The sequence below is a fragment of the Mus caroli genome, unplaced genomic scaffold (assembly GCF_978045245.1).
Source record: "Mus caroli unplaced genomic scaffold, Mus_caroli_1 scaffold_2, whole genome shotgun sequence".
Taxonomy (NCBI): domain Eukaryota; kingdom Metazoa; phylum Chordata; class Mammalia; order Rodentia; family Muridae; genus Mus; species Mus caroli.
Window position 1 is genome coordinate 16,507,563 of NW_028227257.1, and position 27,946 is coordinate 16,535,508.

General features: G+C 46.2%; 2 protein-coding genes across 3 annotated transcripts in view; both read right to left on the bottom strand.

The window, feature by feature from the left end:
- The window catches only part of Mybl2 (MYB proto-oncogene like 2), a 38,706-nt gene extending 27,363 nt beyond the window's left edge, over positions 1-11,343 (bottom strand). Inside the window, exons 1-2 of the mRNA XM_085835236.1 lie at positions 11,305-11,343; positions 10,586-10,635 (exon numbers count right to left, since the gene is read on the bottom strand). Coding sequence (XP_085691362.1) covers positions 10,586-10,635; positions 11,305-11,343 — 89 coding nt within the window. The remainder of the gene's footprint in view (positions 1-10,585; positions 10,636-11,304) is intronic.
- The window catches only part of Ift52 (intraflagellar transport 52), a 28,744-nt gene continuing 11,264 nt past the window's right edge, over positions 10,467-27,946 (bottom strand). For both annotated transcript variants that reach the window (XM_021149303.3, XM_021149314.3), the window contains exons 7-13: positions 27,171-27,297; positions 25,665-25,754; positions 23,493-23,561; positions 19,634-19,788; positions 16,326-16,413; positions 14,034-14,142; positions 10,467-11,842 (exon numbers count right to left, since the gene is read on the bottom strand). In XM_021149303.3, the coding sequence (XP_021004962.1) occupies positions 11,685-11,842; positions 14,034-14,142; positions 16,326-16,413; positions 19,634-19,788; positions 23,493-23,561; positions 25,665-25,754; positions 27,171-27,297 (796 nt within the window). In that variant the 3' untranslated portion in view covers positions 10,467-11,684. The remainder of the gene's footprint in view (positions 11,843-14,033; positions 14,143-16,325; positions 16,414-19,633; positions 19,789-23,492; positions 23,562-25,664; positions 25,755-27,170; positions 27,298-27,946) is intronic.

The following is a 27,946-nucleotide window of genomic DNA, read 5'->3' on the forward strand; positions in this document are numbered from 1 at the left end:
TCCTTCACACTCAGCACAGCCTCCCTCCCTGTCACTCCTACACACATACAAGCACTCAGGTCCAGCCCTCAGCCCCAACCTCTGCTCTTGACATCACCCACAAAGGTCAGCTCCACCTTCACATCCTGGAATTTGGCACAGAAAAGGCCTAAAGAAATATTTACCCAGGGAAGGAGTGGATTTGTGAATGAATGGATACTTGCAAAGATGCTGCCTACGAAACAATTCTAAAAAGTCCTGACGAAAATGAAAAAAAGAAGTTCCTAAGCCTAGCAATACACGTCACAGAATCCAGAAAGCAGATTTGTATTGTCAATGCTGACCCAATGCACACCCCACCTACCATTGTAAAGCAAGAGGCAAAATCTACTAAACATTATCAGTTGACTTTGCTTCTCCAAAACCCAGCACATGGCCCAGATTCTATTAGAAGCTCAACCAATGTCCTAGGAAAAAGGGTATCTGTGTAACAGAGCCTGAAGCCTCAGTGCTGTACAGTATTTGGAGGAGGGGTGGGGGGGATCCTTTGAGATAGGTATCTCTATGTTGCCTTGGCTGCCCTGGAACTCACACTGCAAACCATGCTGTCCCGTAAACTCAGAGATTCGCCTGCCTGAGTGCTGTGATTAAAGACATGTGTTGCAGCTACCCGGCATGGTCACACTATTAAACAGATGGGAGTATCCATCATTCACACACCTTCTTGCACATTCTCAAGGGCTCCATTTAACAGACGGGAAAAGTGAGGCCGACAACGATTATGCCACACCAAGCTCCACATTTTTACATCCTAACCTCCCTAGGAACCGTAGCATGAAAAGCGGAGGCCAGTGTGCTGTTTAAAGAAAAGTCACACTTTTGTACATACACATACCCTTTCTCTTGCCCTTGTACGTTCTGGGCTATGCTCCAGGGAAAGGTGAGTCAGAGGCCAAGAGGGAAGTGGGCCACTGGGGTACAGGGAGTCACACCATGTGGCAGAGAAAGGCTCGTGAGGATGCAGGGCACAGAGTCCACACTTCACACGAGACCCTCAAATAAGCCCCCGGGCTCTCGGATTATTAGTACTTCCAGATGCCCTTCCTGGGCACTGAACTGTCTTAGAAACCGGGGCACGGGAAACCACCCTGATCAGCGCCCACAGACCCAACCAATACCCAACGCAGCCACGAAGAACTCTGCAAGTAAGCAAGCAGGCATCTCTATGCCTTATCCTAATCCTAAGCCAGGTTCGGCCATCTGAAGACGGTGGTAAAGCGTTCTGAATTGGAAAGACCCAGAAGGAACACAGCAGAACCCAATTATCCCACGCCTTAGAAAGGCTGGAAAGCCCCGCGATTAGGCCCCAGATACACAGGTGTACCAAAAGTCCAGACTTGACCCAGCCACCTAACCTCTAGGGAACTAAGAGGGAAACCCAGTTCCTGCCTTTGGCCCAGAGGCTGCTGGCAGAGCAGTCTCGTTGCACACCATTAGTCTTTACTCATCCCCAACTGCCCAAAACTAGCGTGGGACAGGAAGACTTCTGAAACCAAACCGAACCGGCCGCCGAAACCCCATGAGACAACGAATTCCCCGTCTCGCATCCCGCGGAGGGCCCAGGGGCTTTGTGCTTCCCGGAATGCTAACAAGAAAGGAACGGCAGCAAATTCGAGCCACTCTTGATCGACAAGTGTCTCCCAGACTTCTGCCTTCCACTCGCTGCGACAAGGGGAGACATTCTCCCTACCCAGTAATGGGCCTCCAGCTGACACCGCGAGCAACAGCCTTCCTTCCCCACCCTGCAATTAGGCGGGAGATGATGGACCTCACCCAGGGCTGGGACCCGGTCTAGAGGGGGAACCCGCGCTTTCAGGCTCCCGGGCCCAGGAGGCCCGGGAACCGAGCGAGGGGGTCCCTAGAGCCTCTTAACGTGGCGCGCGCCCCTGTATCGGGCGGCCCAGGGTGCATTTCTCCCGGGGATCCCCATCTCACGCTTGCCGGCCCAAGGAGAAGGGAGAGGACCCCAGCGCGCCCGCAGCCTCTCACCAGCGCGTCCGCCGAGACATCCCCCCGGCCCGGACCCCGCCGCACCCTTACGCCCGCCGGCCGAGCCCGGAGCGGGAGCCGGGCCGGGGTCAGGACTCAGGCTGCTCGAGCCGCTCCGGGCCCCAGGCGGTGCTCTCAGGCGTCAGCGTGTCTGCAGGTTTGGTCGCACGTTCCCAGGAACTGCAGCTGCCTAGGGAGCGCACAGAACCACTTTCCTATCTCCCGCCAAGTGCGTCGGCGCCGCCCGGCCCTGGCGCGCGAGCGCGGGGGCGGAGCATACGGAAGGGGCGAGGCGTACAAGACACGAGGGGCGGAGCCCGCGCGCCAGAACCCTAGGAGGAGCCTACTGGAGGGGCGGAGCCCAAGCATGGGAAGAGGGGAGTGGTTTACCGGAGGGCAGAAACCGAATGTGCAAGCGGGCAGATGCTCCGTTAGTTGGCAATCTACTATGTCCAGATACACCTACCTTGGGGATTCAATGAGGCGCGAGGCCTGGCTGTGTGAATCTTAGACCCCGAGCCACACACATAGCAAAGACTGGAAGAACTGAATAGGAGAAACTTCCCGCCCAAATTGTCACTGCTTGGGACGGTCCAAGCCACTATCCCTAGAGCCCCCATGCTCCCTTTGACTGGGTTTGTATCTTTTCCTTTGCAAGCCTCTTGCTTCTTCAGCTGCCTCAGAGAGACCCAGCTCAAAATCCCAACATTTCTCTCACCAAACTTAAACCTCTCTTCTGTCCGGGTTAAATCTTTGTAACTCCATATAGTAACGGCCTTCCAGATCACCACCACACAGAGAGGCGAAATTAAGCCTTGCAGCTTTTGCTTGGGCCGTATTTGGACCAGGAACTCCCCACATCTTCCCCGACTGGGGTCTCCTGCCCATCTGTTTGCATCTGTGTGCATTTCCCCTGCTGAACTGTTGAGCATTCTGGGATCCTAGCAGCCTTTCCTAGGAAATGTATTAAGCCCCGGGGGAAGGCTTGTTGGCCTAAGTTCAATTTCTGATGGCCAGGGTTGTCCCTTTCAGGTTGTCATTTACTACCTAAATACTGAGTGTCATCTTACTGGGACTCCCTGAAAGGATAGGAGCCTGGAAGAACCCCAGCCAAACGCCCTTTAGGCTCAGGCCTCAGATCTCTTTCCAAACACTGCTGGCCCCCTTCAGACAGTACAACTCCGACAACTTCATTTACTACAGAAGGATGAAGACTTGAAAGCTACAAGTTTTCACCTGGCTTAATTCAAGGCTTCCCCCCACCCCTCTCCCTTCAAAGGAGTTCATGTGGACTGCTGCTCTTCACTGCTAATGTGCTTTACAGTCAGATGTCCTTGGGGGTGATTCCGACCTTTCCCTAGTTCCATTATCTCAAATTATCAAACTTCTCCATGCCTGTTTCCTCATCTCCAAAAACAGTTCATAAAAACCTTTGATCTTCATAACAACCCAATGAGTTATATGCTAGTATTACCCGATAGCAGATGGGGAAACTGAGGCACCGACTTCCCCAAACTGTAGTTCTAGAGTTTATAGTAAGGAAAGGGCAAATGGCTTTCCTCCTAGCATCTTAGGCTTGTTTGCAAATTAAATGGATAAGAAACAGATTGACGGGAGGAAACTCAGGTTTAATTACTTGCATATCCATTGGAGTCCTGTAAAATAAGGACATCATACAAAGGCTCAGAAGTTTGAAGCTTCCTGGGGTACCAAAAGGAATGAGGTCCAAGGACTTCAGTAGGAATGGTGGTGACACAAGCTAACCAGGGATAAGGAAAGGAATTATGTGGCAAACAGTTGGTCTTGTCATGCAGATAAAAGTCTCCCAGTTAGAAGAAAGTTAAAGGCATCAGCCGGTTCCTAGTACAGAATGCAGGCTAAGGTAGATTTCCTTTACAAATGTAAATTTCTTTTACAAAAGGGCTGCCTTGCAAAGTTATTTCCTTGTCTATAGTTTCTGCAGAATAACCAAGTCTAAGTAAGCATGTTGGAGAAGTGGAAGATTATTTTCTCCTACACTTTACTTTGGGGTACTGTGTACAAACCTTTAACTCTAAGCGCTACAAGTACATGAATATGTATAAGGCACATACATATAAGTATTATATCACTGTTAGGTGGCTTTTGTTGCTGAGGGTAGACCTAGGCCATCCTACATACCTTACTCAGCCCCTGTAGCCTTTCTGCTAGTCCTATGATTATATTCTGCCTCCACCTGTCTTCACACTTGCCCTCTGAAGCCCAGGAAGCTGCTCTGCAGGCTGCACACACACTCCCTCAGATTACCAATCTCCTTTTGAGCAAAAGCAGGGCCTAGAAATTTGCACAAGATATGTGCCTGAGGCAAAATGCAGAGAGCAGATGCGGAGTCCACCTGGGACCAGGAACTGGAGCCAGTTAATCAGGACACCAGAGCTAGAGGAGCCAGGAGATCAGTGTTGGGGCAGCAAGGTCACTCCAGTGTCACAAGGAATCTGGTGACCTCCACAAGTGCGTCCTCTAGTTATCAGCATATAACCCCTGGGGAGAGCATTCCTAGAATCCCAGGACAGTCAAACCTGGGAGTGGTCTCAGAACAGATAACAGAATTGCATTGGGGGAGGGGGTCTGGAAGTACCTTCTTGGGAAGGAAAGGCTATAGTCATCTGGCCATTCAATTATCTGTCCTGGGCTTCCAAATCAAGGCTATTCCTTTGTCAAGAAGACAAAGATCAAATCTTGTTAAAATACTCTTGGCCTAGCAACAAGAAGGACACAAAGTTATTGACTGATGGTAAATAGTAAGTAGGATCACCTGCCTTTCTGTCCAGAGTCACAGTATCCATCTACTGAGCAACTTTTGTTTTGGTTTTGCTTTGCTTTGTAGGGCCAGCCTTCAAACTCTGGGCCTTTACCTGCCAGGCAACCAACCTATAAATAAGCTCAACCCACTAAGCAAACTAAGACGAAAAGCCATTCAGTAAACTGCACTGATCACACAGGTGCTGGGCTGGCAGAAGGAAGCTGTGTGCACCCACCCAATCAGATCACTTTCGGTTCTAACGAGTTGGGTTATTTAGGAATTGGCAGAGTGGACAATGTAGGGAATGACAAAGAACACCCATAGCTTAGCAGGGAGGAGAAAGATTTGAAAATCTATGCAAGGTATGGTGTCACCTGTCTAATCCCTGTACTCGGAAGTCCAAGGCAGGAGAATCCCAAGTTCAAGACCAGCCTTCACTACACTGTGACTTCCAGGCCAGACTGAGATATAAGGAGACCCTGTACCCCAAAGGTAATTCTCCTTGCAGTAGTGGTGCATGCCTGAAATTTCAGCACTCTGGAAGGCTCAGGCAGAAGAATGGAAAGTTCAAGCAGCTCCCTATCTAGGGAGATTCCCGATCAAAAGAAAAAAAGTGGAGGGGGCGGGGAAGAAGGTGGGTGGGAGAGAGGAAAAGACCAAGAGGAGGGGTAGGTGAGGAGGATTCTCAGAGACTGGCAAGACTTCAAAGCCATTCTTGCCTCCTTTCAGATCACAGTCGATCTGGCGCTCTCTTCAAAATGCAGTAAGTACCAAAAGCACAAAAGATGGACATAACACAGATCGGGAATCCTATCTTCTTGGGAAGTTGAGGCAGGAGGATAACAAGTTCAAGGCCAAAATCTTTCAAAAAGTAAAAAGAGGGTTAATAATGTGACTTAAGAGGTTCAGCGCTTGTGTAGCCATGAGCACCTAAGTAATATCTAGCAGTAGCAACATCATCAAAACAAAAGCAGGAGGAGAGAAAGAAAGAATGAAAGGAAGAAAGGAAGGAAAGGAGGAAGAAAGGAGAAGGATAAAAAGAAAAAGGCTGAGCATAATAGCACATACCTGTAAGAAAGCACTCATGAGGCAGAGGCAAGCATTCTAGGACAGACAGCCTGGTCTACACAGTAAGTTCCATACCAGCCAAGACTACATCGTCAGATCCTAAAACGAAGTTATCTTAGAAGGCTATTCTCCAAGCCTCGTCAGCCCTTAATAACTTCATCAGAGCAGCTTTGACTCTTCGAAGTGTCCCTCAATGGCTAGTTGATATTTCTTCACAGAAGGTGGGGGGGGGGGGGGGAAGCTCATTAGACCCTCACCTGAGATCCTCACCTCCTTCCTACATCTCCCTCCCAGCTGTCTACCAAGTCTTGTAGACTCAGGCTGGAGAACATAGCATGCCCTCCTTGCGTTAACTCCATCTTCACAGCTGAGGTGGGGGTGGGAGGGGCTCAATGTCCCAGTGAGTTCTGCAAGTCAGCCCAGTAAACTCAGTGGTTCTCCAAAAAGGACTCGGGTGAGCCTTTACTTTGGTCTGTGGGCGGTGCCTGTCTGGGGTAAATGAACATTCTAGTCTCCCAGGAAAGGTTCATGAAATACTGATGGACTTCTGTAATCCTAGCACTCAGGAGGCAAGAGAGTTGTAAACTGAAGCCACCTAGAGCCAACTAGTGAGATTCTGTCTGAAAAAAAAAAAAAGAAAGAAAGAAAGGAAGGAAGGAAGGAAAGAAAAGAGATGGGAGGTGGCCTTGTTTTTTTTTTTTAAGATTTATTTATTTTTTTTTTTAACTTTTTTTTTAAATTTATTTATTTATTATATGTAAGTACAGTGTAGATGTCTTCAGACACTCCAGAAGAGGGAGTCAGATCTCGTTCCAGATGGTTGTGAGCCACCATGTGGTTGCTGGGATTTGAACTCCGGACCTTCGGAAGAGCAATCGGGTGCTCTTACCCACTGAGCCATCTCACCAGCCCGATTTATTTATTTATTATATACAAGTACATTGTAGCTGTCTTCAGACAGACCAGAAAAAGGCATCAGATCCCATTACAGATGGTTGTGAGCTACCATGTGGTTGCTGGGATTTGAACTCAGGACCTCTGGAAGAGCAGTCAGTGCTCTTAACCGCTGAGCCATCTCTCCAGGCCCTGGAGGTGGCCTTTCTATGTAACCCAGGCATGAAACTCATGCTATAGCATCAGTTCTCAACCTGTGGGTCACGACCCCTTTGGGGGTCAAATGACTCTTTGACAGGAGTCACATATAGATACACTGCATATCAGATATTGACATTACAATTAACTCATGACAGTAGCAAAATTACAGTTACGAAGTAACAATGAAAACAATTTTATGGTTGGGGTCACCACAACATGAGCACTGTATTAATGGGTTATAGCATTAGGAAGCATTAGACCACTGCTCTATAGCCCATCTTAAAACTTTTTTTTTTTTTTCAAGATAGGGTTTCTCTGTATAGCCCTGGCTGTCCTGGAACTCACTTTATAGACCAGGCTGGCCTCAAACTCAGAAATCCACCTGCCTCTGCCTCCCAAGTGCTGAGATTAAAGACATGTGCCACCACTGCCCGGCCCATCTTAAACTTTTAAATCTGCTTTATCCCATAGCTGTTTTCTAAAGACATAAATATAGGTATCACACAGGCCTATACTACCAGCTAGAAGGAAGCTGGTGTGGGATTAACTAAGTCCAAGAGTTCAAGACCAGCCTAAGCAACATAAGTCCCTGTCTCATAGAAAGGAAAAGAATAACTAAAGTGCCGTGGTGGCTTGAATATATGTGTCCCATGAGAAGTGACATTATTAGGAGGTGTGGCCTTGTTGGAGGAAGTGAGTCACTGGGGAGGTGGGCTTTGAGGTTCTATGCTTAAGTCCCGCCCAGTGCAGGGAAGAAGTAGTCTCTTCCTGGTTGCCTTGGGATCAAGATGTAGAATTCTCAGCTCTTCCAGCATCATGTCTGCCTGCACACTGCCATGCTTCCCACTATGATGATGATGATGGACTGAACCACTCAAACTATAAGCCGGCCCCAATTAAATGTTGCCCCAGTTAAGAGCTGCCTTGGTCATGTTGTCTCTTCAGAACAATGAAACCCTAACTAAGACAAGCACACAGCTGTAACTAAAACTGTGCACATGGCACTTGGGAGGTGTAGGCAAGGTTGCTAAAGATCCAATGGCTGGCCTATAAAGCAAGAGTTGGGGAGTGGGGGACGGGGTAGAAAGAATCTTGGTAGTGTGTTCCCTGAATAGGCATGAAGGCCTGTGTGTGATCTCTATTACCCACATAAACCAGGCCTGCAACCAGAGGCAGAAGCAGGAACATCATTGAAAGTTTGAGCCCTGTTTGTCCTACATGGTAAATTCCAGATTACCCTGGGTTCTACAGTGAAACTCTCAAAAACCAACACCGCAAATCAACCAATCAAACCCACCCAAAACTGCTCCCCCAAAACAGGAAGGGAAACCTTTCATCTATACACCCATTGTACGGTCAAACCTTCCAAAAATAAATGTATATGCCCACACAGACTTTCACATGTATATTAACAACAGCCCCAAACTGAAGACATCCCAAACCCTCAACAACTGCCTGGGTAAACAAATTACAGAGAGAAATTGATTTTGAAATGCTTTGCTAAAAGAAGCCAGAGACCAGGATGATGGCTGCCATCTGTATAAAACTCCTGAAACTGCAATCCCACTTAAAAACGTGACAGTGGTTGAAGAGAAGAGAAGCTCGCAGCGGGACACAGCAAGTTTTCTCCATTTGCATCACTCTAGGGGTCTCTCCAGACTCACTGGAAGAAGCATGGAGCCTGAAGACCGGTCAGTCAGCACCTTGGCTCTTTCCCAGCGCGAGTTCATCCTCAGTCTCCGCAGCTTGACAGCGTGCATCGGCAGAGCTGGCGGCCTCTAGTGGCCGAAACTCAAGCTGATTCCCCTCTATGCAGTGGGAGTCCTAGCTCTCAGCATTGCAAGTTTATAAACACACAGATTTGTCCCTGTTTGTCAACTTAAAGCATATATTTCCATTTATGGTAACACTGGTTGCAAAGAGGGCAGCTGGATGGCTGAAGAGGGTGGAGTTCTTTCCCCTTACAGCCTATAGATCACTGCTCAAGACTTACATTGTTAGTTTTTTTTAGTTTAAAACTAAACCAGAGTTTAGTGACACACATTGCTTTATTTCAGTTTCAGAAGACCTGGTGCCCTCTTCTAGAACCACTGGTACCAGGCACAGACATGGTGGACATACATAACATGCAGATAAAACTTGCATACACATAAAATAAAATAAAAAATTAAAAACGTTTTTTTAAAGACAGGGTTTCTCTGTGTAGCCCAGACTATCCTAGAACTAGCTATGAAGACCAGGCTGGCCCCAAACTCAAGAGATCTGCCTGCCTCTACCTCCCCCTCCCGAGTGCTAGGATTAAAGGCTTATGCCAATAAGCCCAGAAATCCATAGATAAAACAAACAAACCAAACCAAACAAAGCCAGCCAGGTGGTGGCCAGAGGCCTCTAATCCCAGCACTCGGGAGGCAGAGACAGACAAATCTCTGAGTTTGAGGCCAGTCTGGTTTACAGAGGGAGTTCCAGTATGGCCAAGGCTACATAGAGAAACAATGTCTCAAAAAAAAAAAACACAAACAAATAAACAAGTAGACAAACAAACAACATTCCCCAAATTTCTAGAAGGCACACGAACAACAGAGTTTTAAACAGCCCTCTGATGCTTGGACACTGTGGTTTCTGTTGCTGTGGAGTAGAGTTTCTTTATGTCTCTAGCCCAGCCTAGATCCTCTTGCTTAAGCCTCCCAAGTAGCTATGAATACAGGGGTGCTATACTGTACTAGCTGGTGTTTAGAGGTAGCTGTGGATTCCTTTGATTTGAGACAGGGGTGTGTTGTATGGCTCAGGCTGGCCTGGAATTAACTTGGTATGTCAGGATCCTCTCAACCCTCAGCAATCCTTTTCCTCAGCCTTGAAAGTGCTGGACTGCAGACATGAGCCACACTGGTTCTGAACTTAAGGCAATAGTGGATGGGGAACAGATCAGTGGAACAGTGCGTGTCTCCTGAGTATTTCATTATATAATGTCATCACCACCTTTGTCCTATATATTAACACCTGAACTGCCCCCATGTCCTTAATTTTTGTTAGATTTATTTTATTTTGTGTGTTTTTCCTACATGCAGCTATGTGCACCATCTGTGTGGCCAGAAGAGGGAGAGAGATCACTGATCTGGAGTTATGGATGGCTGTGAGCCATATCTGAGTGCTGGGAACTGGAACCCTGGTAAGAACAGCTCTCATCTATTGAGCCATCTCTCCAGGCCCACTCTTTTCTTTTTGAAACAAGGTCTCCATAGCTTAGGCTGGCAATTCACCTGCCTCAGTCTTTCAGATGCTGAGACTACAATCATATGCTATTGTGTTTGGCTCTCAAAATGTGCTGGGATGAAAGGAATATGCTACACGTGTGCCTTATTTTGTATTGTTTCAAAAATTAGTCCATGGAATCAACTTTAGCTTGAGCAGTAACTTCCTGCTAGGCTCTCATCTGATTTTGAACCAGCCCAGAAGTCTGCACAGTATTCTAACAAGCTCAAGCATGAGGTACATCTTCTTTTTTTTTTTTTTTTTTTTTTTGGTTTTCTGAGACAGGGTTTCTCTGTGTAGCCCTGGCTGTCCTGGAACTCACTCTGTAGACCAGGCTGGCCTTGAACTCAGAAATCCACCTACCTCTGCCTTCCGAGTGCTGGGACTAAAGGTGTGCACCACCACACTGGGCACTAGGTACATCTTCAATAAGAGATTCAAATCTTGGGGCTGGAGAGATGGCTCAGCAGTTAAGAGCACTGACTGCTCTTCCGAAGGTCCTGAGTTCAATTCCCCGCAACCACATGATGGCTCACAACCATCTGTAATGAGATCTGGCATTTCTGGAGTATCTGAAGACAGCTACATTGTTGTACTTACATATAACAAATAAATAAATCTTTAAAAAAAAAAAGAGAGATTCAAATCTTGAGCAGGAATGAGAAAAAAGGATATCAATGACATACCGTTTTATAAATTACAAAAGCTCAATCACAGATTTAATTTATGCCAATGAATCATCTCTTCCATCTGGGCACTACAGAGGATGGGCAAACCTTCCACAGCGTTAGAGAAAAACAAGAACAGATACTTTCCTGAGAAGAATTCAAAACCAGAGCTCAGCGGGCGGGCAGAAGGTGCTTTACAGTCGTCAGAAGTTCTGGAATGCCATTTCAGTCACATCAATATCATGTTCCAGATGAGCCAGGAAACACAGAATTTTATTTTATTTAAATTCAGAGCCTGAAACAGGAACTCTTTGGTATTTTGAACATTAATTCGATTCAAACTCACCATTAGCTGGGATAAGTGGGGATTAGCTGGTCTGAAGGCTGATTCTAAGCCCAGGATGAAGTTCTTACAACTCCAGGACAGATTCTGCCCACTGCCACAGCAACCATGTGTCACTCAAGTGCCATTATAGGTTCTGACACAAACAGCACAGCAGACACTGGCATCAGTGTGTACTGAGCCAGCTCTGCTCACTCTGCTGAATGCTGGCACGCTAGATCCCTCCGGCCTGGCTCTACTGTTTCTACACCACAGCACTTACCATCCTCTGGCGTCTAAGTGTTTGCTTACAGATTACGCTACTGTTTGTGGGGACCCTCCAGCTAGAACAGAAGTTCCATTCTCGAAAGATCATCATCTGTTGTTCATCTGGGAGACAGACACTTAGTAAGCACTGAAGAACTAATGAATGTTGCAAAGAGTGAGTGACATCACCTGAAGGGCTGCCACCTCAGTGGGCCTCCTGGTTCAGTTTCTTGAACTCCACCACTTGGAAGAAGATGTGTTCAAGGATATGTTTGGCATCCTGTTGATCCTTTGGAAGTTTGCTTGTTACTCCAAGAATGTCGCCACACTTCCTGACATAGAATTCCAGGTCTTCATCAGTACCTAAACACAGAACAGTCTGGTTAACCCTTAACCCACTCTGTCCAGAATCCAGACACTGGGTTTGAAGTGTTCTCTTCTGCTCACTACTCAGTTCTTCCTACAGTGATGTCATCACAGATGTGCTGCTTGCGTAGATAAAGGCAAAGGTGGCATATTTTGTCATTCTTCAGCAAGACACTCTCATGTCATAGCCCAGGCTGGCCTCAAACTTGTAACAATCTTCCTGCCTTAGACAAGTTCCCTGAGTGCTGGGATTAGAGGAGTGAGCCAACACCCCCAGCCTGGTCTGTTCTAGCTTTCCCACTCCCCAAATCAAGCACTGCACACCACAAAGCACAACAGCAGCCGTAGGGACTCAAGGTACCGGGTTCTAAATATAAAGGGCACTGTGAAAAGGTCAGATACAAAGTTTAAAGTAACATTTATGCAACCCCTGGTGGTGTACATCCAGAATCCCAGCATTTGGGAGGCTGGGGAAAGAAGATTACAAATTTGAGACCAGCCTAGGTGACACAGGAAGACTCTGGCATATAAAAGAAAAATAAGACTTGAGGACATGGCTCAGTGGTAGAGTACCACACTGCAGTGCTGAGGTCCAAGCTCCAGTCCCCAGGGAGGAGGAGTGGCATTTATCATAAGACTATTAGAGAAAAGTAAAGTTGTGGGTTCACTCCTTAGTAAACAGAACAACCCCACCATTTACTGTACATTATCAGAGAACAGCGGGGACTGACATAAGGGGGCTCATACTTGTCCTCACACATTGGAGAGGCTACATCAGGCCTGCCATGAATTTGAGGCCAGCGGAAGTGACCTAGCTGAGTTTCAAAAGCCAGGTTACAATACAGTGTGAAACTCTTGTTTCAAAAACCAAAAAGAAGCAGGGCCTGATGGGAAGTGGACACAGGGGAGTCAGGAGTTCAAAGACAGTCTCAGCCACATACTGAGTTCAAGGTCAGCCTGGCTACATGAACCCTTCTCAACCCTCATCTCAGCCCCTGAAAATTAGAAAAACACAAAGAAAAATGTACTTGTCATACAATGGTCTTCTATAAAGCCATTCCTAGCAGTCCTATATCTAAGATGTGTGTGTAGTCATTACTGCTCTCCTTGAGCTAGGGTAGCACACTGTAGCCAAGGCTGGCCTTGAACTCAGTAATTCTCCTGTCTTAGCCTCCTGAGTGCTGGATTATGTGAACTGTTGTTAACCAAGGTCCATACCACAGATTAAATGTGAGACAAGTGACTACCATTCCTTTCTAGTAGCCATGAAGGCTATTCCCAACTTCGTTGCTTTTTTTTCTTTGAGGGATGGGGTCTCTGATATAGTTCTGACTGTCCTGGAGCTCACAGATCTGTTTGCCCCTGCGTCCTCCTGAGTGCTGGTATTAAAGACATCACTATAATGTACAGCTTGTTGCATTTTTAAAATAAATAATTTCATCTGTGTATGCTCATGTTTTCCCTTAAGTTGTGTTTTTAGGAGTCGGGCCGCTGCTTGCAGTGGGTGGTTAATTTTATGTCTCTTGTCGTTTGGGTTCAGGCCTGTCTGCTGTGCTAGAGACTGAGCATATCAGGAGGGTCAACAGGCAGGAAGACACTTCAATTTGAAGTCTAGAAATCTTTTGGCCTGGACTCCTTTTTCTGTTCTTGTCTTTTAAAAGAATACTTAATTGTTTTATTATTATTACCTGTGAGTGTGCTAGGGCAGCGGTTTGTTCATGACACCCACCTGGAGGTCAGAGGACAACTTTATAGAGTTGGTTCTCTCCTTCCACTTGCAAGTGGGTTCCGGGGCTGAAAGTCAGGTAATCTGCCTTTCTCTACAAGCTCCTTTACCTGTGGACCCATCTTGCCAGCCTGTGAATCTTTCTAATCTAAATGTTCCTGTGACCAATGACCCAGGTCGGATAAATGGATGCCAGGGTTAGTACTCAACTTGGGTCACTTAGTTCATCAGAACCAAGAGGCTATGGGGGTCAAGAGTGACACTTCAGTCTTCTGCACCATGCTTGAGATTAACTGACCTCAGAGGACCGCATTCACATGCAATGAAGACATGCTAAGCATCAATCATCTACCCAGATTCAGTTCTCCAGGAACCATCTTTAAGTATTCTCTTTATGCAAGTCACAGAGGTTCATGGTAAATAAAACTCGTAAGAGAAACAATGTAACTGGCCAGTACTCACACTTGTTGGTGATCTGAGCCAGGCGTGCCTTCTCAGAGGAGAATGTTTCATCTAGGTCAAACAGCTCCAGGGGAGGGGGCGGCAACTCCCGGAAACTCGGAGGGAAGACCTAGGGGAAGTGCAGTCTTTTAGCCAAGAGTCTCTCAGAGCCTAGCAGTGACAAGAGCATGAGCAATGAGAAGCTGACAGAGCCTCCACCCTGGGAGGAGCCTTCCCAGCTCTACCACTTCATCCATTAGGCCCATATCAAGTATGGATGAGTCTCCTGTAAGCAACCAAGCAGAACCAGCTTTAACCACACCACTAAACTGACCAAGCCACTATAACAGTGCCATGGATTCAGCCAAGCCTGGCACTAAGGGTTGTGCAGTGACATCACAACTTGTTCCTATATACTCATGGCTTTCTTTGAGATAGGATCTTGATGGAGATATATATATATATATATATATATATCCACATATCCATCCCAGGGAGACCCCAAACTTCTGGTCCTCTTGCCACAGCCTCCTGAGTCCTGATTTACAGGTGCACATCACTACAGTCAGCTAGCTATTATGTGTTCTTTAGGACCAGAAGTTGCTGGGGAAGCAGATGTATCTTAGTATAGAAAGGGCTAAACTTAACATCCCCAGGTATGACCCATCCCTGAGCTGGTAACTACCAGCTCTCATGACAAGTAACCTAACCTGTAGGATTTGCCTGTTTTTTTAAGGATATAAACATCACCATCAACAATTTCAAGCTAGCAAATTAACAAACTAGCTCTTTAAGATTCCAGAATGTACGGATGCCTTTAATCCCAGCACTAAGGAGGCAGAGACAAGTGAATCTATGGGTTTGAAGGCACCCTGGTCTACAAAGCAAGTTCAGAAAAACACCCCCCCATGAATGAACAAACAAACAAACAAACAAACAAACAAACAAACAAAAAGATCCCAGGATGTATGGGGATAGGGAAAGATAGCCAATGTTCAGTTAATGCTGTACTCAACAGTTGCACAATGCTGAACACATGGCTGCTGTCCTGTAGCTGTTGCTTCTCAACTGAAACGTTGCCCAGGAGAGGAAAACAAAGACTCAGAGGAGTTCGGAAACTTACAAGGGTAGGAAGCTGACAAAGTTACAAGACTCACCAATCTATCTGGAGGTTAGACAAGCTACACGTTGTGGGCAAAGGTGGGTGTTGCTCTCAGGTGGGACACTCCAAGATGCACTTTCCCTGAGTATTCACCTATGCTGGGGTCGGGCTTTTAGGTGATGCAGCTCACTGAGAAGTCCCCCTTTCCTGCTTTCCTGGGCAGAACTCCTCACCATGCTCATATACGTAAGCAACTTAAAATACCTCACTGGTTTACCACAGAGGACTTGGGTGGAATCGTGCTTTTAGTCTGTCACCAGTGTCCTCTAGGGTGAACAAGGTTGTTCATGACTTCTCAGCAAGTCACACTGCAGCTGCCCCCAGGCTGTTAAAATCAAACTAAGGACCTGAGTGCCCAATGCCTGGGCAGGCATCTCAAAGGCTTTCTACCTCAATACCCAGTGTGGTGGCTCAAATGAGAATGGCAACCATAGGCTCAGGTATTTGTACCCTGGGTCCTTAGTTGGTAGAACTATATTGGGAAGGATTAGGAGGTACGTATGCCCTTGCTGGAGGAGGTGTGTCACTGAGGGTTGGTTTTGAGGTTCAAAAGCCCACACCAGGCCCAGTCTTGTGCTCTCTCTGCCTCCAACTTGTGGATCAGATGTAAGCTCTCAGCTGCTGCTCCAATGCCATGCCTGCTTGTATGCTGACGCTCCTTACCAGGATGGTCACGGACTCACCTTCTGAAACTTAGCAAGCTCCCAATGAAATGCTTTTCTTTCATAAGCCGCCTTGGTCATAGTGTTTCTTTTTTTTTTTTTTTTTTTTGGTTTTTCGAGACAGGGTTTCTCTGTGTAGCCCTGGCTGTCCTGGCACTCACTTTGTAGACCAGGCTGGCCTCGAACTCAGAAATCTGCCTGCCTCTGCCTCCCGAGTGCTGGGATTAAAGGCGTGCGCCACCACGCCCGGCCATAGTGTTTCTTCACAGCAATAGTAAAGTGACTAGGGCACTGAGGCAGTCTCATATATGCCTTCCAACCCCACGCCCTCAAGATGGAATAGTTCAATAGCCAGGAAAGCCCATGCTCTGACTCCTCAGGCCCTCTCCACTTGGAAGTTATAGAGAATGCTAACGATGTGGTGTCTGAGTGTGCTTACAGGCTATGCGCTGGGACTCCATGAGCGTGCCATGCATAGTACAGACTCACCGCAGGCTGAAGGGCTGGCAGCGGCATCTCAAACTGAGGTTGGACGAGCTGAAGTGGTTCATGTTTCACATTTAGTTCCTCGTGAGCCCTGGGTTAATAGGCAGACAAAACATGGGAATGGAGGGGAGACACTGGTAAAGCACAGCTCACTGCTCACACTATGGGCACAGTAACACTATGCAGAAAACATCCAAAGTGTGTCGTCTAAAGAGCCTGGAAAACAGTTCAGTGACGGGGCATAAGCCCAACAAATGTAAAGCCTCAATGCTTCCAGAAAGCAAAACGAAACAAAACATCTGTTCTGGGCTGGTGAGATGGCTCAACAGGTAAAAAACTTGCCACCAGGCTTAATGACCTGAGTTTGATCCCCAGAACCCACATGGCAGAAAGAGAGAACTGACTCCTGTAAGTTGTCCTCTGTCCTTATGTGAGCACGTGCACAGACAGACACACAGACACAGACACACAGACACACAGACACACAGAAGTAGGAGCCTCAGTTGAAGAACTGCCTCCATCAGGTAGGCCCGTGGGACATTTTCTTGACTACTGCTGATATAGGAAGGCCCAGCCCCACGGGCAGTGCCAGCCTCTGAGCAGACTGTCCAGAGTGAGCCAGCCAGGAAAGCACGCCTCTGTCGTTTCTGCTTCACACTCCTCCCTTAAGCTTCCAGCCCTGGCTTCCCTCGATGACCTGGAAGTGTAAGATTAAATAACCCCTTTCTCTCCAAACTGCTTCCAGTCATGTGTTTATCACAGAGACAGACACCAAACTATAACATACAAAACAAAATGCACTGTGATGCCCAGAAAAGAGAGTGCTTCTGCAGAGTCACCTTTGCAGGTCCTTCCTTCTCTGGGGACCTGCAGTCCTGTCAGAGCTGGGAGAACGCCCTCACACCCCATCCCAGCGGCCTTGGCTTTCACCCACGTGTACTGGGACCCTTGTGGCTCACTGTGTCTCTGGACTTGTCTCTCCTACTGGAGACAGCAGTGCAGTATGAGCTGCTTCTGGGGAGCGAGCACATGGAGCATATGAACTTCCCTGTGTTCACTTTCCTCAGCGAGTACTGACTGCACATCACTGCGGACCTGACTGACACGCACACTGTGGCAACGAGACACAAAGGAGGCTCGCCTGAGAAGAGACACACGGCACACAGAACACTAGGTAACAGCGAGGTATTCACAAGTAGTATGAAGAAAAACAAATCAAGGACAGACAGACAGAAAGGGGACTGGAAGTAGGGCTAGTCAGAGGAGCCTGAGTAAGAGAGGGGGAAGTTATCTTGAAAAGTATTCTAAGCTGAGTCAGACATGTGTAGCCCAGTACCCAAAAGGCTATGGAAAAAAGATCATTCCAGGCCAGCCTGGGCTACACTGTAAGTTTCAGGCCAACCTAAAATACAAAGTAAAATCTAATTTAAAAAAGAAAAGAAACAGCCGGGCGTGGTGGCGCACGCCTTTAATCCCAGCACTCGGGAGGCAGAGGCAGGCGGGTTTCTGAGTTCGAGGCCAGCCTGGTCTACAAAGTGAGTGCCAGGACAGCCAGGGCTACACAGAGAAACCCTGTCTCGAAAAACCAAAAAAAAAAAAAAAAAGAAAAGAAAAGAAAAAGCTTTAGGAGGCAGCAAAGACTAGGCAGAAGGGGCTCGAGTCCTTCATTGTCACAGCGAGGTGGGGAATACGTAAGAGGGCTTTAGAGACCCAAAGGCCAAGCTCAAGGGGCTGCTATGGCTTCTGCTGTGCCCTCACTGCCCTTTTGTATTGTAAGGTAATTCTGCAAACAAACTCCTAGTCTAGTTTAATTTCTCTCCTTTTTCTACTCATTTAGGTTTTCTGAGACAGAATCTGACTTGTCTGCCTCGTAAGTGCGGCGACTATAGGCTGACAACTCTTACCTCCCCCTCATGAACATTTGGTACATATCTGCAGCCTTTCAAAAGTCAGTGAGAAGCAAATGGCAGTGAGCACACAACTTCCTGCAGGAGAGAGGCGGTTGGTTGCCTGAACTACTGCTACCAATCACTGCCTCCATGCTCTCAGGCCAAGGGAGAGCCCTTCCTAGGGATGTGGATCACAGGGTCAGACAGTGTCTCAAAACAACTGAATGAAGAGAAAAAGGAGAAAATCAAACTGGACTAGGAGTTGCACGAGCTCGCAGTTACTTATAGTAAAAAAGGACCGATTCCCATGGAGAGAAGACAAGTAACTCCCAGTGAGCACCTCCCTACTACACACCATGTGCTTTGACCCTGTGCTACGCAGAGTCACTGAACTCTTTTCAGTTAGGCTTCAAGACACTTGATCTACACTGTGGCATAATTACTGAAGCAAGAGGTGTAGAGACTTGAAGAAACTTCCAACGCTGATTTTTTTTTAAGAGACAGGCAAGACCATTCTCCTTACGTAGCTTGGGCTGAGTTTGAACTCAGTCATCCTCCTTCCATCTCTCTCTCCACAGCCCATGCTGATATTCCCAGGCTAGACCAGCACACCCTGCTCAACACATTTCTTTAACCTGTGCTGCTAAGCTGTACACTGCATGCTATCTGGATGAGAATGGTTTTAGGAACTGAATCCACTGGGATAGGGCACTCTGCGGCAAGTGCCATTGTCCCATGTGGTATAAGTCCTGGCAAGGGAGCAGCTGAAACTCAGGGACAGGGTCCAATCTGTGAGAAACCAGGAAAGACCTGTAGCACAAGTGCATGCTCTCATCTGTTTTCCAAAAATAGCCAGAACAGTTTTTTCAGTATCAGGAATGGAACTGAGAGCCTTACGTGTTAGGCAGGAGCCTTTGCACCGAGCTGCACACACAATACCCGTCTGTCACTGACTGGCTAGACGAGGAGTGCTAGCAGGTGAAGTTAGGACGTGTACCTGAGCTTTAAAGGATCTCTGTGAGGAAAGAGTCCGCCAGCATGTGTCTATAGGCTGTGATGGACAAGCCCCAGGAGCCTCAGTGCTCTCTCTAACATGTTTAAGTGCTTCTAAGGGAAGTACACAAGTCTGTGTACTATATGCCGGGAACCCAGGACTCTGTGTTAACCAAGAAAAGCTGTTGGTGAAGTGGAAAAGGCTTGGTTACTCTAATGTCCTGTAGATCCTGGAACACAGGAGATTGTAATTAATAGCAGTTCCCCTACCTCATCCACACACCCCACACCAATTTCCCTACTGACTTCCACAGATCTGAGAATGTCATCCCGTTACAGCTGTGTGACCTAACTCCTATCCCCAGGCTCAGGTTCTCAAGCCAAACAGAGTGGAGTGCAGAGTGCAGCCCAGGCAGCCTCAGTACTAACTTGATGACCTTGGGGAGGCAGGTGGTGTCCAGCTGGTAAATGGACAGGTCAAAGAGGGTGGTAAAGTCACGGGGATTCTCATCGCCCTCCTGGAGACACACTCGGAGCTGCTCTGAGAGGGTGGCTGTGTCTGGTACCATCGTGTAGTCGGAAATCTAAAAGCCAAAAGAGAGTTCCTTTCAGCACAAGTAAATGGGAGTTTAATCTGTCGAGCATCTACCATCTTGGGTCTCAATCTACAGAACTTCTATTTCCTTGCCAAGAGACCCACCACTTGCCATCACTGACAACTGAACACTTTATGCAGAAAAAGGCACAAAGCTCACTGGACTGGCAGAGTCCAACTCTTCAATTACACAATTGCACCATTGAGCACAGCTGGAGCCAGGCTGACTTGACTAGTTCCCTTTTACTATCATGGTCTTTCCTGAATTCTTGGCAATCAACTTTCGATCTCAAATTTACTCACATCTCCACCTTTATCCATCAATATCCTTTTTAATCACTTCAACTTTGTCAAAAACAATTCTCCTTAAGGTTATTTTAATGAAGAACTTTTTTATTATTTATTACAGTGAGAAACTGGACATAAGAAAAAACCCATAGGGCTGGTGAGATGGCTCAGTGGGTAAGAGCACCCGACTGCTCTTCTGAAGGTCCAGAGTTCAAATCCCAGCAACCACATGGTGGCTCACAACCATCCGTAACGAGATCTGGCTCCCTCTTCTGGAGTGTCTGAAGACAGCTACAGTGTACTTACATATAATAAATAAATCTTAAAAAAAAAAAAAAAAGAAAAAACCCATAAACTCTTCCTATAACATACACACCTCCAGCATTCGGGCCCTGCCTGCTCTCTCCCCTTGCACATCACATGGCCATTCTTCTCCCCAGCCAAGGATATCTCTAGCACTTCTCAGAGACAGAGATAGCCTGTGCTCTGGGCCAGTAATGGTAAAAGACCAGGAGCATCTAAACCTCCACTCTAGATCTCCACCTCACCAAGCCACTGTTAAATACAGTGCAGTATAAACAAGGGAAACCACGGCTCAGTGTTGAGAGCTTTTCAGAGGACTGGATTTGGTTCCCAGAACCCACATCAGTCAGAAGGCTCCCAACCACTTGTTACTCCAGGTCCACAGGAGCTGATGCTTTCTTCTGACAACCTTGGGCATCTGCATATGATGTACATGTACATATACAGATGCACACACACACACACACACATACACCAAGAAAGAGAATAAATCTTTAATAAACTAACAGATAGAAGGCTCTTCAAGAAAGTTCATGGAACATGCTTCACTTGTAGTTTTTCCCAGGGGTCACATGTAGCCCAGGAACATATATGGGAACTCACTACTTAACCAAGGCTGACTTTGAAGCTCTGATCCATCTGCTTCCATATCCCGAATGCTGGGACTGCAGGTATATGCCATCACACTCAGCTCCAACAGTAATTTTTTTTTTTTTTCGAGACAGGGTTTCTCTGTATAGCCCTGGATGTCCTGGAACTCACTCTGTAGACCAGGCTGGCCTCGAACTCAGAAATTCACCTGCCTCTGCCTCCTGAGTGCTGGGATTAAAGGTGTGCGCCACCATCGTCCGGCCTCCAGTGGTAATTTTAAAGGTGCTAAATAGTGTACATATAGTGTGTGCAATATCACTTGCATAAAAGATAAGGGAATGAAAGTGCACACATAGATGAGTATCAATTATCTCCAAAGAACTCTAAGTATCAATTATCTCCAAAGAACCTATGGGACAATATGTTTGATGTCACTTGAGGGAAATAATAAAACAGCCTGGCTGAAAGACAGAAGGAAGGCTATTCACATGTATGCTTTTTTTAAACTCAGAACTGTGTGAATGCATTACCTATTAATGTATGCCTGTAATCTCAACACTTTGAAATAGTTTAAAGCTGCACTAAGGCTCAGGAAACCTCCAAGAAGACTGTAAGAGACTGTAGTAAGAGTCAGAGAACCAGGAAGTCTGCTGTGAGATTCTCTCTCATAAATGACAGAAGCAATACTTTGTTGGTACCTCAACAAAGTGGCAGCCTAAAACAAGACCTGAACAATGGCCAAGACCAATAGACAGGGTAATTTGGAAGGGGCAAATCTTACCGCGTCCCATCCCTAGACAAAGAACTACACGCAGCTAATGACGGCAGAGAGAGGGGTAGAAGTAGCTGGCTCAGGGTTGAGCTCAAAAACAAAAAGCCCTGCTATGGAGCTAGATATGGCAGAACAGCCTGTGATCTCAGCACTCAGGAGGCTGAGACAGGAAGACTGCTGTGAGCTCAAGACAAACACGGACCACACAGTGGTATTCTGTCTCAAATAAAGAACATGGTCGGGGCTGGTGAGATGGCTCAGTGGGTAAGAGCACCCGACTGCTCTTCCAAAGGTCCAGAGTTCAAATCCCAGCAACCACATGGTGGCTCACAACCATCCGCAACGAGATCTGGCGCCCTCTTCTGGAATGTCTGAAGACAGCTACAGTGTACTTACATATAATAAATAAATAAATCTTTAAAAAAAAAAAAGAGTTAAAAAAAAAAAAAAAAAAAAGAACATGGTCCACTTGGGAGGCAGAGGCAGGCAGATTTCTGAGTTCGAGGCCAGCCTGGTCTACAAAGTGAGTTCCAGGACAGCCAGGGCTATACAGAGAAACCCTGTCTCAAAAAACCAAAAAAAAAAAAAAAAAAAAAAAAAAAAGAACATGGTCATCTGAAGGGCCATGGGATGGCTCTGACATTAAATGCTCAGCATATAAGAAACTCCACCACAAAACAAACTAACAAACCAAACAAACACAAAATCTTTAGCTTCAGCACAGGAGATTTGCCTGAGCATTATAGGAATAATAAGATACATTCACTTTTTTTTTTTTTCTGTAGCCCTAGATCCAATTTAATCCCAGTATTTGTGAGGCAAAGGCAGGTGGCGCTCTGTGAATTCAAGGATAACCTGGTCTCCATTTTGAGTTCCAGGCCAGCCAAAGCCATGAAACCTAGCCTAAGCAAAGCAAATCAAATAAACAAACAAAAACAAAAAAGGGGAACAAACAAACAAACGACCTTTCCCAATCCTCAAACTTTTTTTAAATTAAAAAAAAAAAAAAGGCAGATAAATGCCTTTCCCAGCACCATGTGGCAGCTTTAGAAACTCAGTCTTTAATAGGACATGAGTCGAGCGAGAATACTGACAACCCAGCACACAGCTCAGGAAGTGCAAACAGGCCAGCCGTCTGTTTACTTCTCTGGCCTTCCATGACTCTTTCTCTTCCATCCAAACAGAAACATCACAGAGTGCTCCCAGAATGACTAACTGACCTAACTGGTTCTCTTTACATTTATTCTGCATTTTATTTATTTGTCATATGAGTGGGGACATGTGTGTCAAGGCATGCAGGGGAAGGAAGAGGACACTGTGTAGCTGCTGGCTCTCTCCTTCCATTGTGTCAATCCCGGGATTGAGTTAAGGCTGTCAGGCTTGGCCACAGCCCTCTCAGTCTTCAGAGAACAAACAGTAAACCCTGAGGTTTATATGGAAGCACTCAATCAATCCTACGGTTAGCTAATTTCTTCCAACTGTCTTTTTTTTTTTTAAGATTTATTTATTTTATATATGTGAGTACACTTAAGAGGGCATAGAATCCCATTAAAGATGGTTGTGAGCCACCATGTGGTTGCTGGGACCTCTGGAAGAACAGCCAGTACTCTTAACCTCTGAGCCATTTCTCCAAACCATCTTCCAACTGTCTTAGGGGTGAGTTGAGAGAGATCTTTGTTCCTTTGGAAGTGGTTCTGAGAAGCTGACCCATCTTCCATTTCTATAATGCAGTCTCCTACCTCTGGGTCCTCAGCATCGATCTGGTTGAGGTGGATGTCTCCTGTTGTAAGCCACTGGAACACAACATCCTGCATTTGAAATGATAAATATAATTAGACACCTGGCTATTTGGGAATGCTAAAGGTCAGGCTAGACAAAATAATTAAAGTGGGGAGAAAAGGCAATACAATTCAAAAAGGGATGATCAGCCTTCTATTGGTAAAATTTCTTTAAAGTAGTGAGAATTTTGTTTTAAAAACCCAGTTATGTATATGAGAATTTTGTTTTGTTTTGTTTTAATCCTAGGTCTGGGAGAAGAGGCTGCTTCCCAGCAGGTGGTTATGATTTGACTCATGCACTAGCAGGTGGTTATGATTTGACTCATGCACTAGCAGGGGGTGACTTTGCCAGCTGCAGATAATTGAATTGTGGGGCCTCTGGAGAGGGATTAAATGGGAGAGCTTCAAGAGGTCCTGTGGCAGCTGCGCCTGCTCCTGCTGCTGCTTCCTCTTGCTGTGGTTTGTCACGTGGTTATGAGAAAAGCGACAACAAGAAATTGGAGACAGCCTGACAAGAAAATTGGACTTGTCCCAAGGAACCTGACACCCCTAAATCAACAGGAAGTAGTCTAAAGTGTTCTACCCACCCTTAACCCTCTAACCTTTCTCTTCTAACTAGTATTGGGGTTTGGAAGGGATTTGGGCAGAGAGAGAGAGAGAGAGAGAGAGAGAGAGAGAGAGTTAGAAGCGTGGTAGATAATAAGAACCCAAAAAAAGCATACCAACTAAAAGGCATGCCAACTTCAGTCCTTTATTATGCAACCTTTATTATCAGACATTTATCATTTACTTCAGAGCATTCTAACATGTAACAAGTCAAAACTTCCTAAAACCTGTTCACAATCCTAAAACAACCTTTGTTTTCTGTGTTGAGAGTCAAAACTTTTAAAAACACACTTTTTCATCTTTGGCAATCATAATATGACAAAATCATAATTATATATAAAACCCCAGCTTTTGAAAAGCAAACATCTAGGTTTCAGAACACAGTGAAAGGCGCTGGAGGCCCAAGCAGACCGCTTAGTCCACCTCACAGTAGACGAGAAGGGCCATTGCACTAACAGTGAGGCGCACACTAGACGAGAAGGGCCCATTGCACTAACAGTGAGGCACACACTAGACGAGAAGGGCCCATTGCACTAACAGTGAGGCGCACACCTTCCTCTGGCAGGCGAGTTGCTAGAGTTCCATTCAGGTTTCCTCAGAAGCCATGAGCTCTTCCAGCTACACTGACAGAGCAAGGCCACACTCTCACTTGGTTCCTTATCAGTGATCAGTCCTACACAGAACTCCAGCTACCCCCATGCTGCCACCCCTTCCTACACTCACTAGTCACAACCCTGCCAAACTGACTCAGGCTGGCCTCTCCCTTTCTTCCTTCCACACAACAGAGGGGTCTGAGCAACATCAAGATTGTGGAGGGTTGGTCTATTGCTATGTATTGTAATGCTAAATTCTATGCCAAAGTTCTAGGCCTACCTAGACTTCTCACACTCACAAGCTTTTACTGAGTGGCTTCTCCTGTTTACAAGCTTTTGTTGTGCAAACCTTGTTCCTTGATTTATTATTATAGGTTAAATAAAATTAACTGTAGCCAGTTACTGGAGGGACTAGAGGTGGGTGGGTTTGGAGTCACCTGGTTGGAGGATGGGGAAAAGAGGAGGAACAAAAAGGAGGAGGAAGCCACCAATTTGGGGGGGGGGAGCCATGAGCACATGGGCAGGAGAAACAGCAAGTACCTGGGGCACATGGCTGGGGAGGTAACTAGGCTTGAAGTTAAAAGAGTAAATTAAGGGTGACCCCCCACCAAGTAATTGTCAAAGGCAAATAAAATAACCATAGTCCATTTTGTAAGTGAGTCGGGGGAAGCCTAACAAGTCTGTACACATCCCTGAGCTTAAGCTGCTTGATTTACAAGTCGGGCCCTCCCCAGTTCTCCAAGGTCAGCCACCTCTGACTCAGCCGTACATTCGCTCCTCTGCATGTCACTCTCTGACATACTATAGACTGCTGTAGAGCAAGGCCTAAGGCTAACTCAATACTTTTAGTGCCTACCATCTAATATGTTTAGCACACTCACATAAATGAGTGGATTTTCTAATGATATGGAAGACATGAAAGAGAAAAGCTTACCATAATTTTGCTATTTTCTTCTTTATCTAAATATTGGTCACTGAACATATGACACGAGCCAAGCACTGCCAGCTTTCCGAAACCTTGGTTCTGTTGATGACAAAGCGATGTTAGATACTTAGATCACAAAACACACTGCATGTATCACTTACCACATTAGCAACTGTCTGATACACCAATAAATGCCAATTCACACATAGTTAATATTTGAAAAATATCAGCTATGAAAACAATTCCCATTTACTGTTTGTTTTTTGGTTTTTTTTTTTGGTTTTTCGAGACAGGGTTTCTCTGTGTAGCCCTGGCTGTCCTGGCACTCACTTTGTAGACCAGGCTGGCCTCGAACTCAGAAATCCGCCTGCCTCTGCCTCCCGAGTGCTGGGATTAAAGGCATGCGCCACCACGCCCGGCCCATTTACTGTTTTTTAAAGACTGAATTTTCATTTATGTGCAGGAGAGCCTCATCTACAGGAGAACATGTGCAGCACATACATGACGGAGCCTGTGTAGGCTGAGGGGGGCATGAGATCCCCTGGACCTGGAGACACAGGGAGATATGAGCTTCCACGTGGGTTGTGAGCCTGTAGTGGGTTCTGAGAACTACGCAGGCCATGCAAGAGCAACAAGTGCTCCTAGCTACTCAACCACCCTCCATCCCACACTGCTACAAAGTATCTTTGACTTTCTGATAAATATGAAAAAACGGTGACTACCAATATTGCTTAGGTTTCAGTGAGTGAGTCTTTCACCACACTGCTACTAAAATTATCAGTATCTACAGCCAAAGCTGGAGAGAGAGCTTGGTGGGTGAAGTGCTTATGTGAGCGACCTGAGTATGAGTCCTGAGAACACAGCTGAGGTAGCACATGTGTCCATAACCACAGCACTCCTGTGTGGCTACAGGGGTGGAGGTAGAGAAGAGAAAATCCCTGGACCTTTGTGAGTCAGCTAGCCTGGCATACATAGCAGCAACAAAATAAGAGACCCTGTCTCACACAAAGTTCAAGATGAAGATCAACTTCCAAGCTTGTCCTCTGACCTCCATTTGTGTACCATGGAATACATGTGCCCATAATCACACATACATATGCAGATGCATGCATGCATGTGCGTACATGCACATATATCATACACACATAAAGACAAAAAAAAAAAACCAAAAAACCAAAACCCTGCATTCAACAATCTGAAACACACATAGTCTATATTGCATTCATAATTATAAATAATTAGAAATAAATCCAATTGTTCAGTAGGAAAACAGACTTCAGGTTCTACCTAATAAAAAGCAAATGATTCACAGGAAAAATATGACAATTTTGTTGTTTTTTTTTTTTTTTTCAAATCAGGGCATCATTATGTACCCTTGGCTGGCCTGGAACTCAACTCACAGAGCTCCAACTTCCTCTACCCCCCAAATGCTGGGATTAAAGGCATGTGCCTATCATAAAGTGGTTCTATACTTCAACAACATAACAATACCCCCATATCTAAGAAAGCCAATACCTTTGAGTGATAGAAAGCTAGAATGGGTCTGTTCAGTGGGAAGCAGACAGAGCCTGTGGACAGCACGGCCACTGCTGGCTTCATGACGCTCAACGTGGCACCAAAAGGGTAGACAAAGGTGAGAGCCCTGTAAGAAAGCAAACACCCAGGTGACTGCAGAATGGGTTTTCAGAGCATGAAATGGCTCAGCAAGGAAAGACACTTGCCACCAACCCTGAGTTCAATCCCCAGAACCCGTGCAGCAGCAGGAGACAACTTAGTTCCACACATATGCTAGTGTGCATGTGTCTACGCCCCCAACCCCCCAATAAATAAAAATCCCAGTATTCAAAGCCTGACACAAAAAGACCGTGCATGAGGCCAGCTCACATTACATAGCAGGTTCCAGGCCAGCCTGTGACAGAAAGCTTTGTCTAAAATAAAAAAATAGGCTCTGGAGCCTGCTACAGAGGTCTGACTCTAAGTTCTGACAACACACAAAGTCGGACAATTACCCCTACCTCTATCACTACTTAGATAAATTAGAGTGCAGCCAATTGAAGTCAGTCATTTAAAAGAATAAAGTACTTACTTATATCATTATACTGGGGGAGACCTAGAAATCTAAATTCCATACTTGTAAGATACAACAATTCTCTTCAGGGAGGAACACAGATTTATAGTGCAAAATTACTACTTTGCTTCCTTTTAAGCTATACCATGGGTTTTTGCTTTGTTTTGTTTACATTCCAACCTTAGCTTTCCCTCCCCCCTCGCCTCCCAGTCCTTCCCCCATC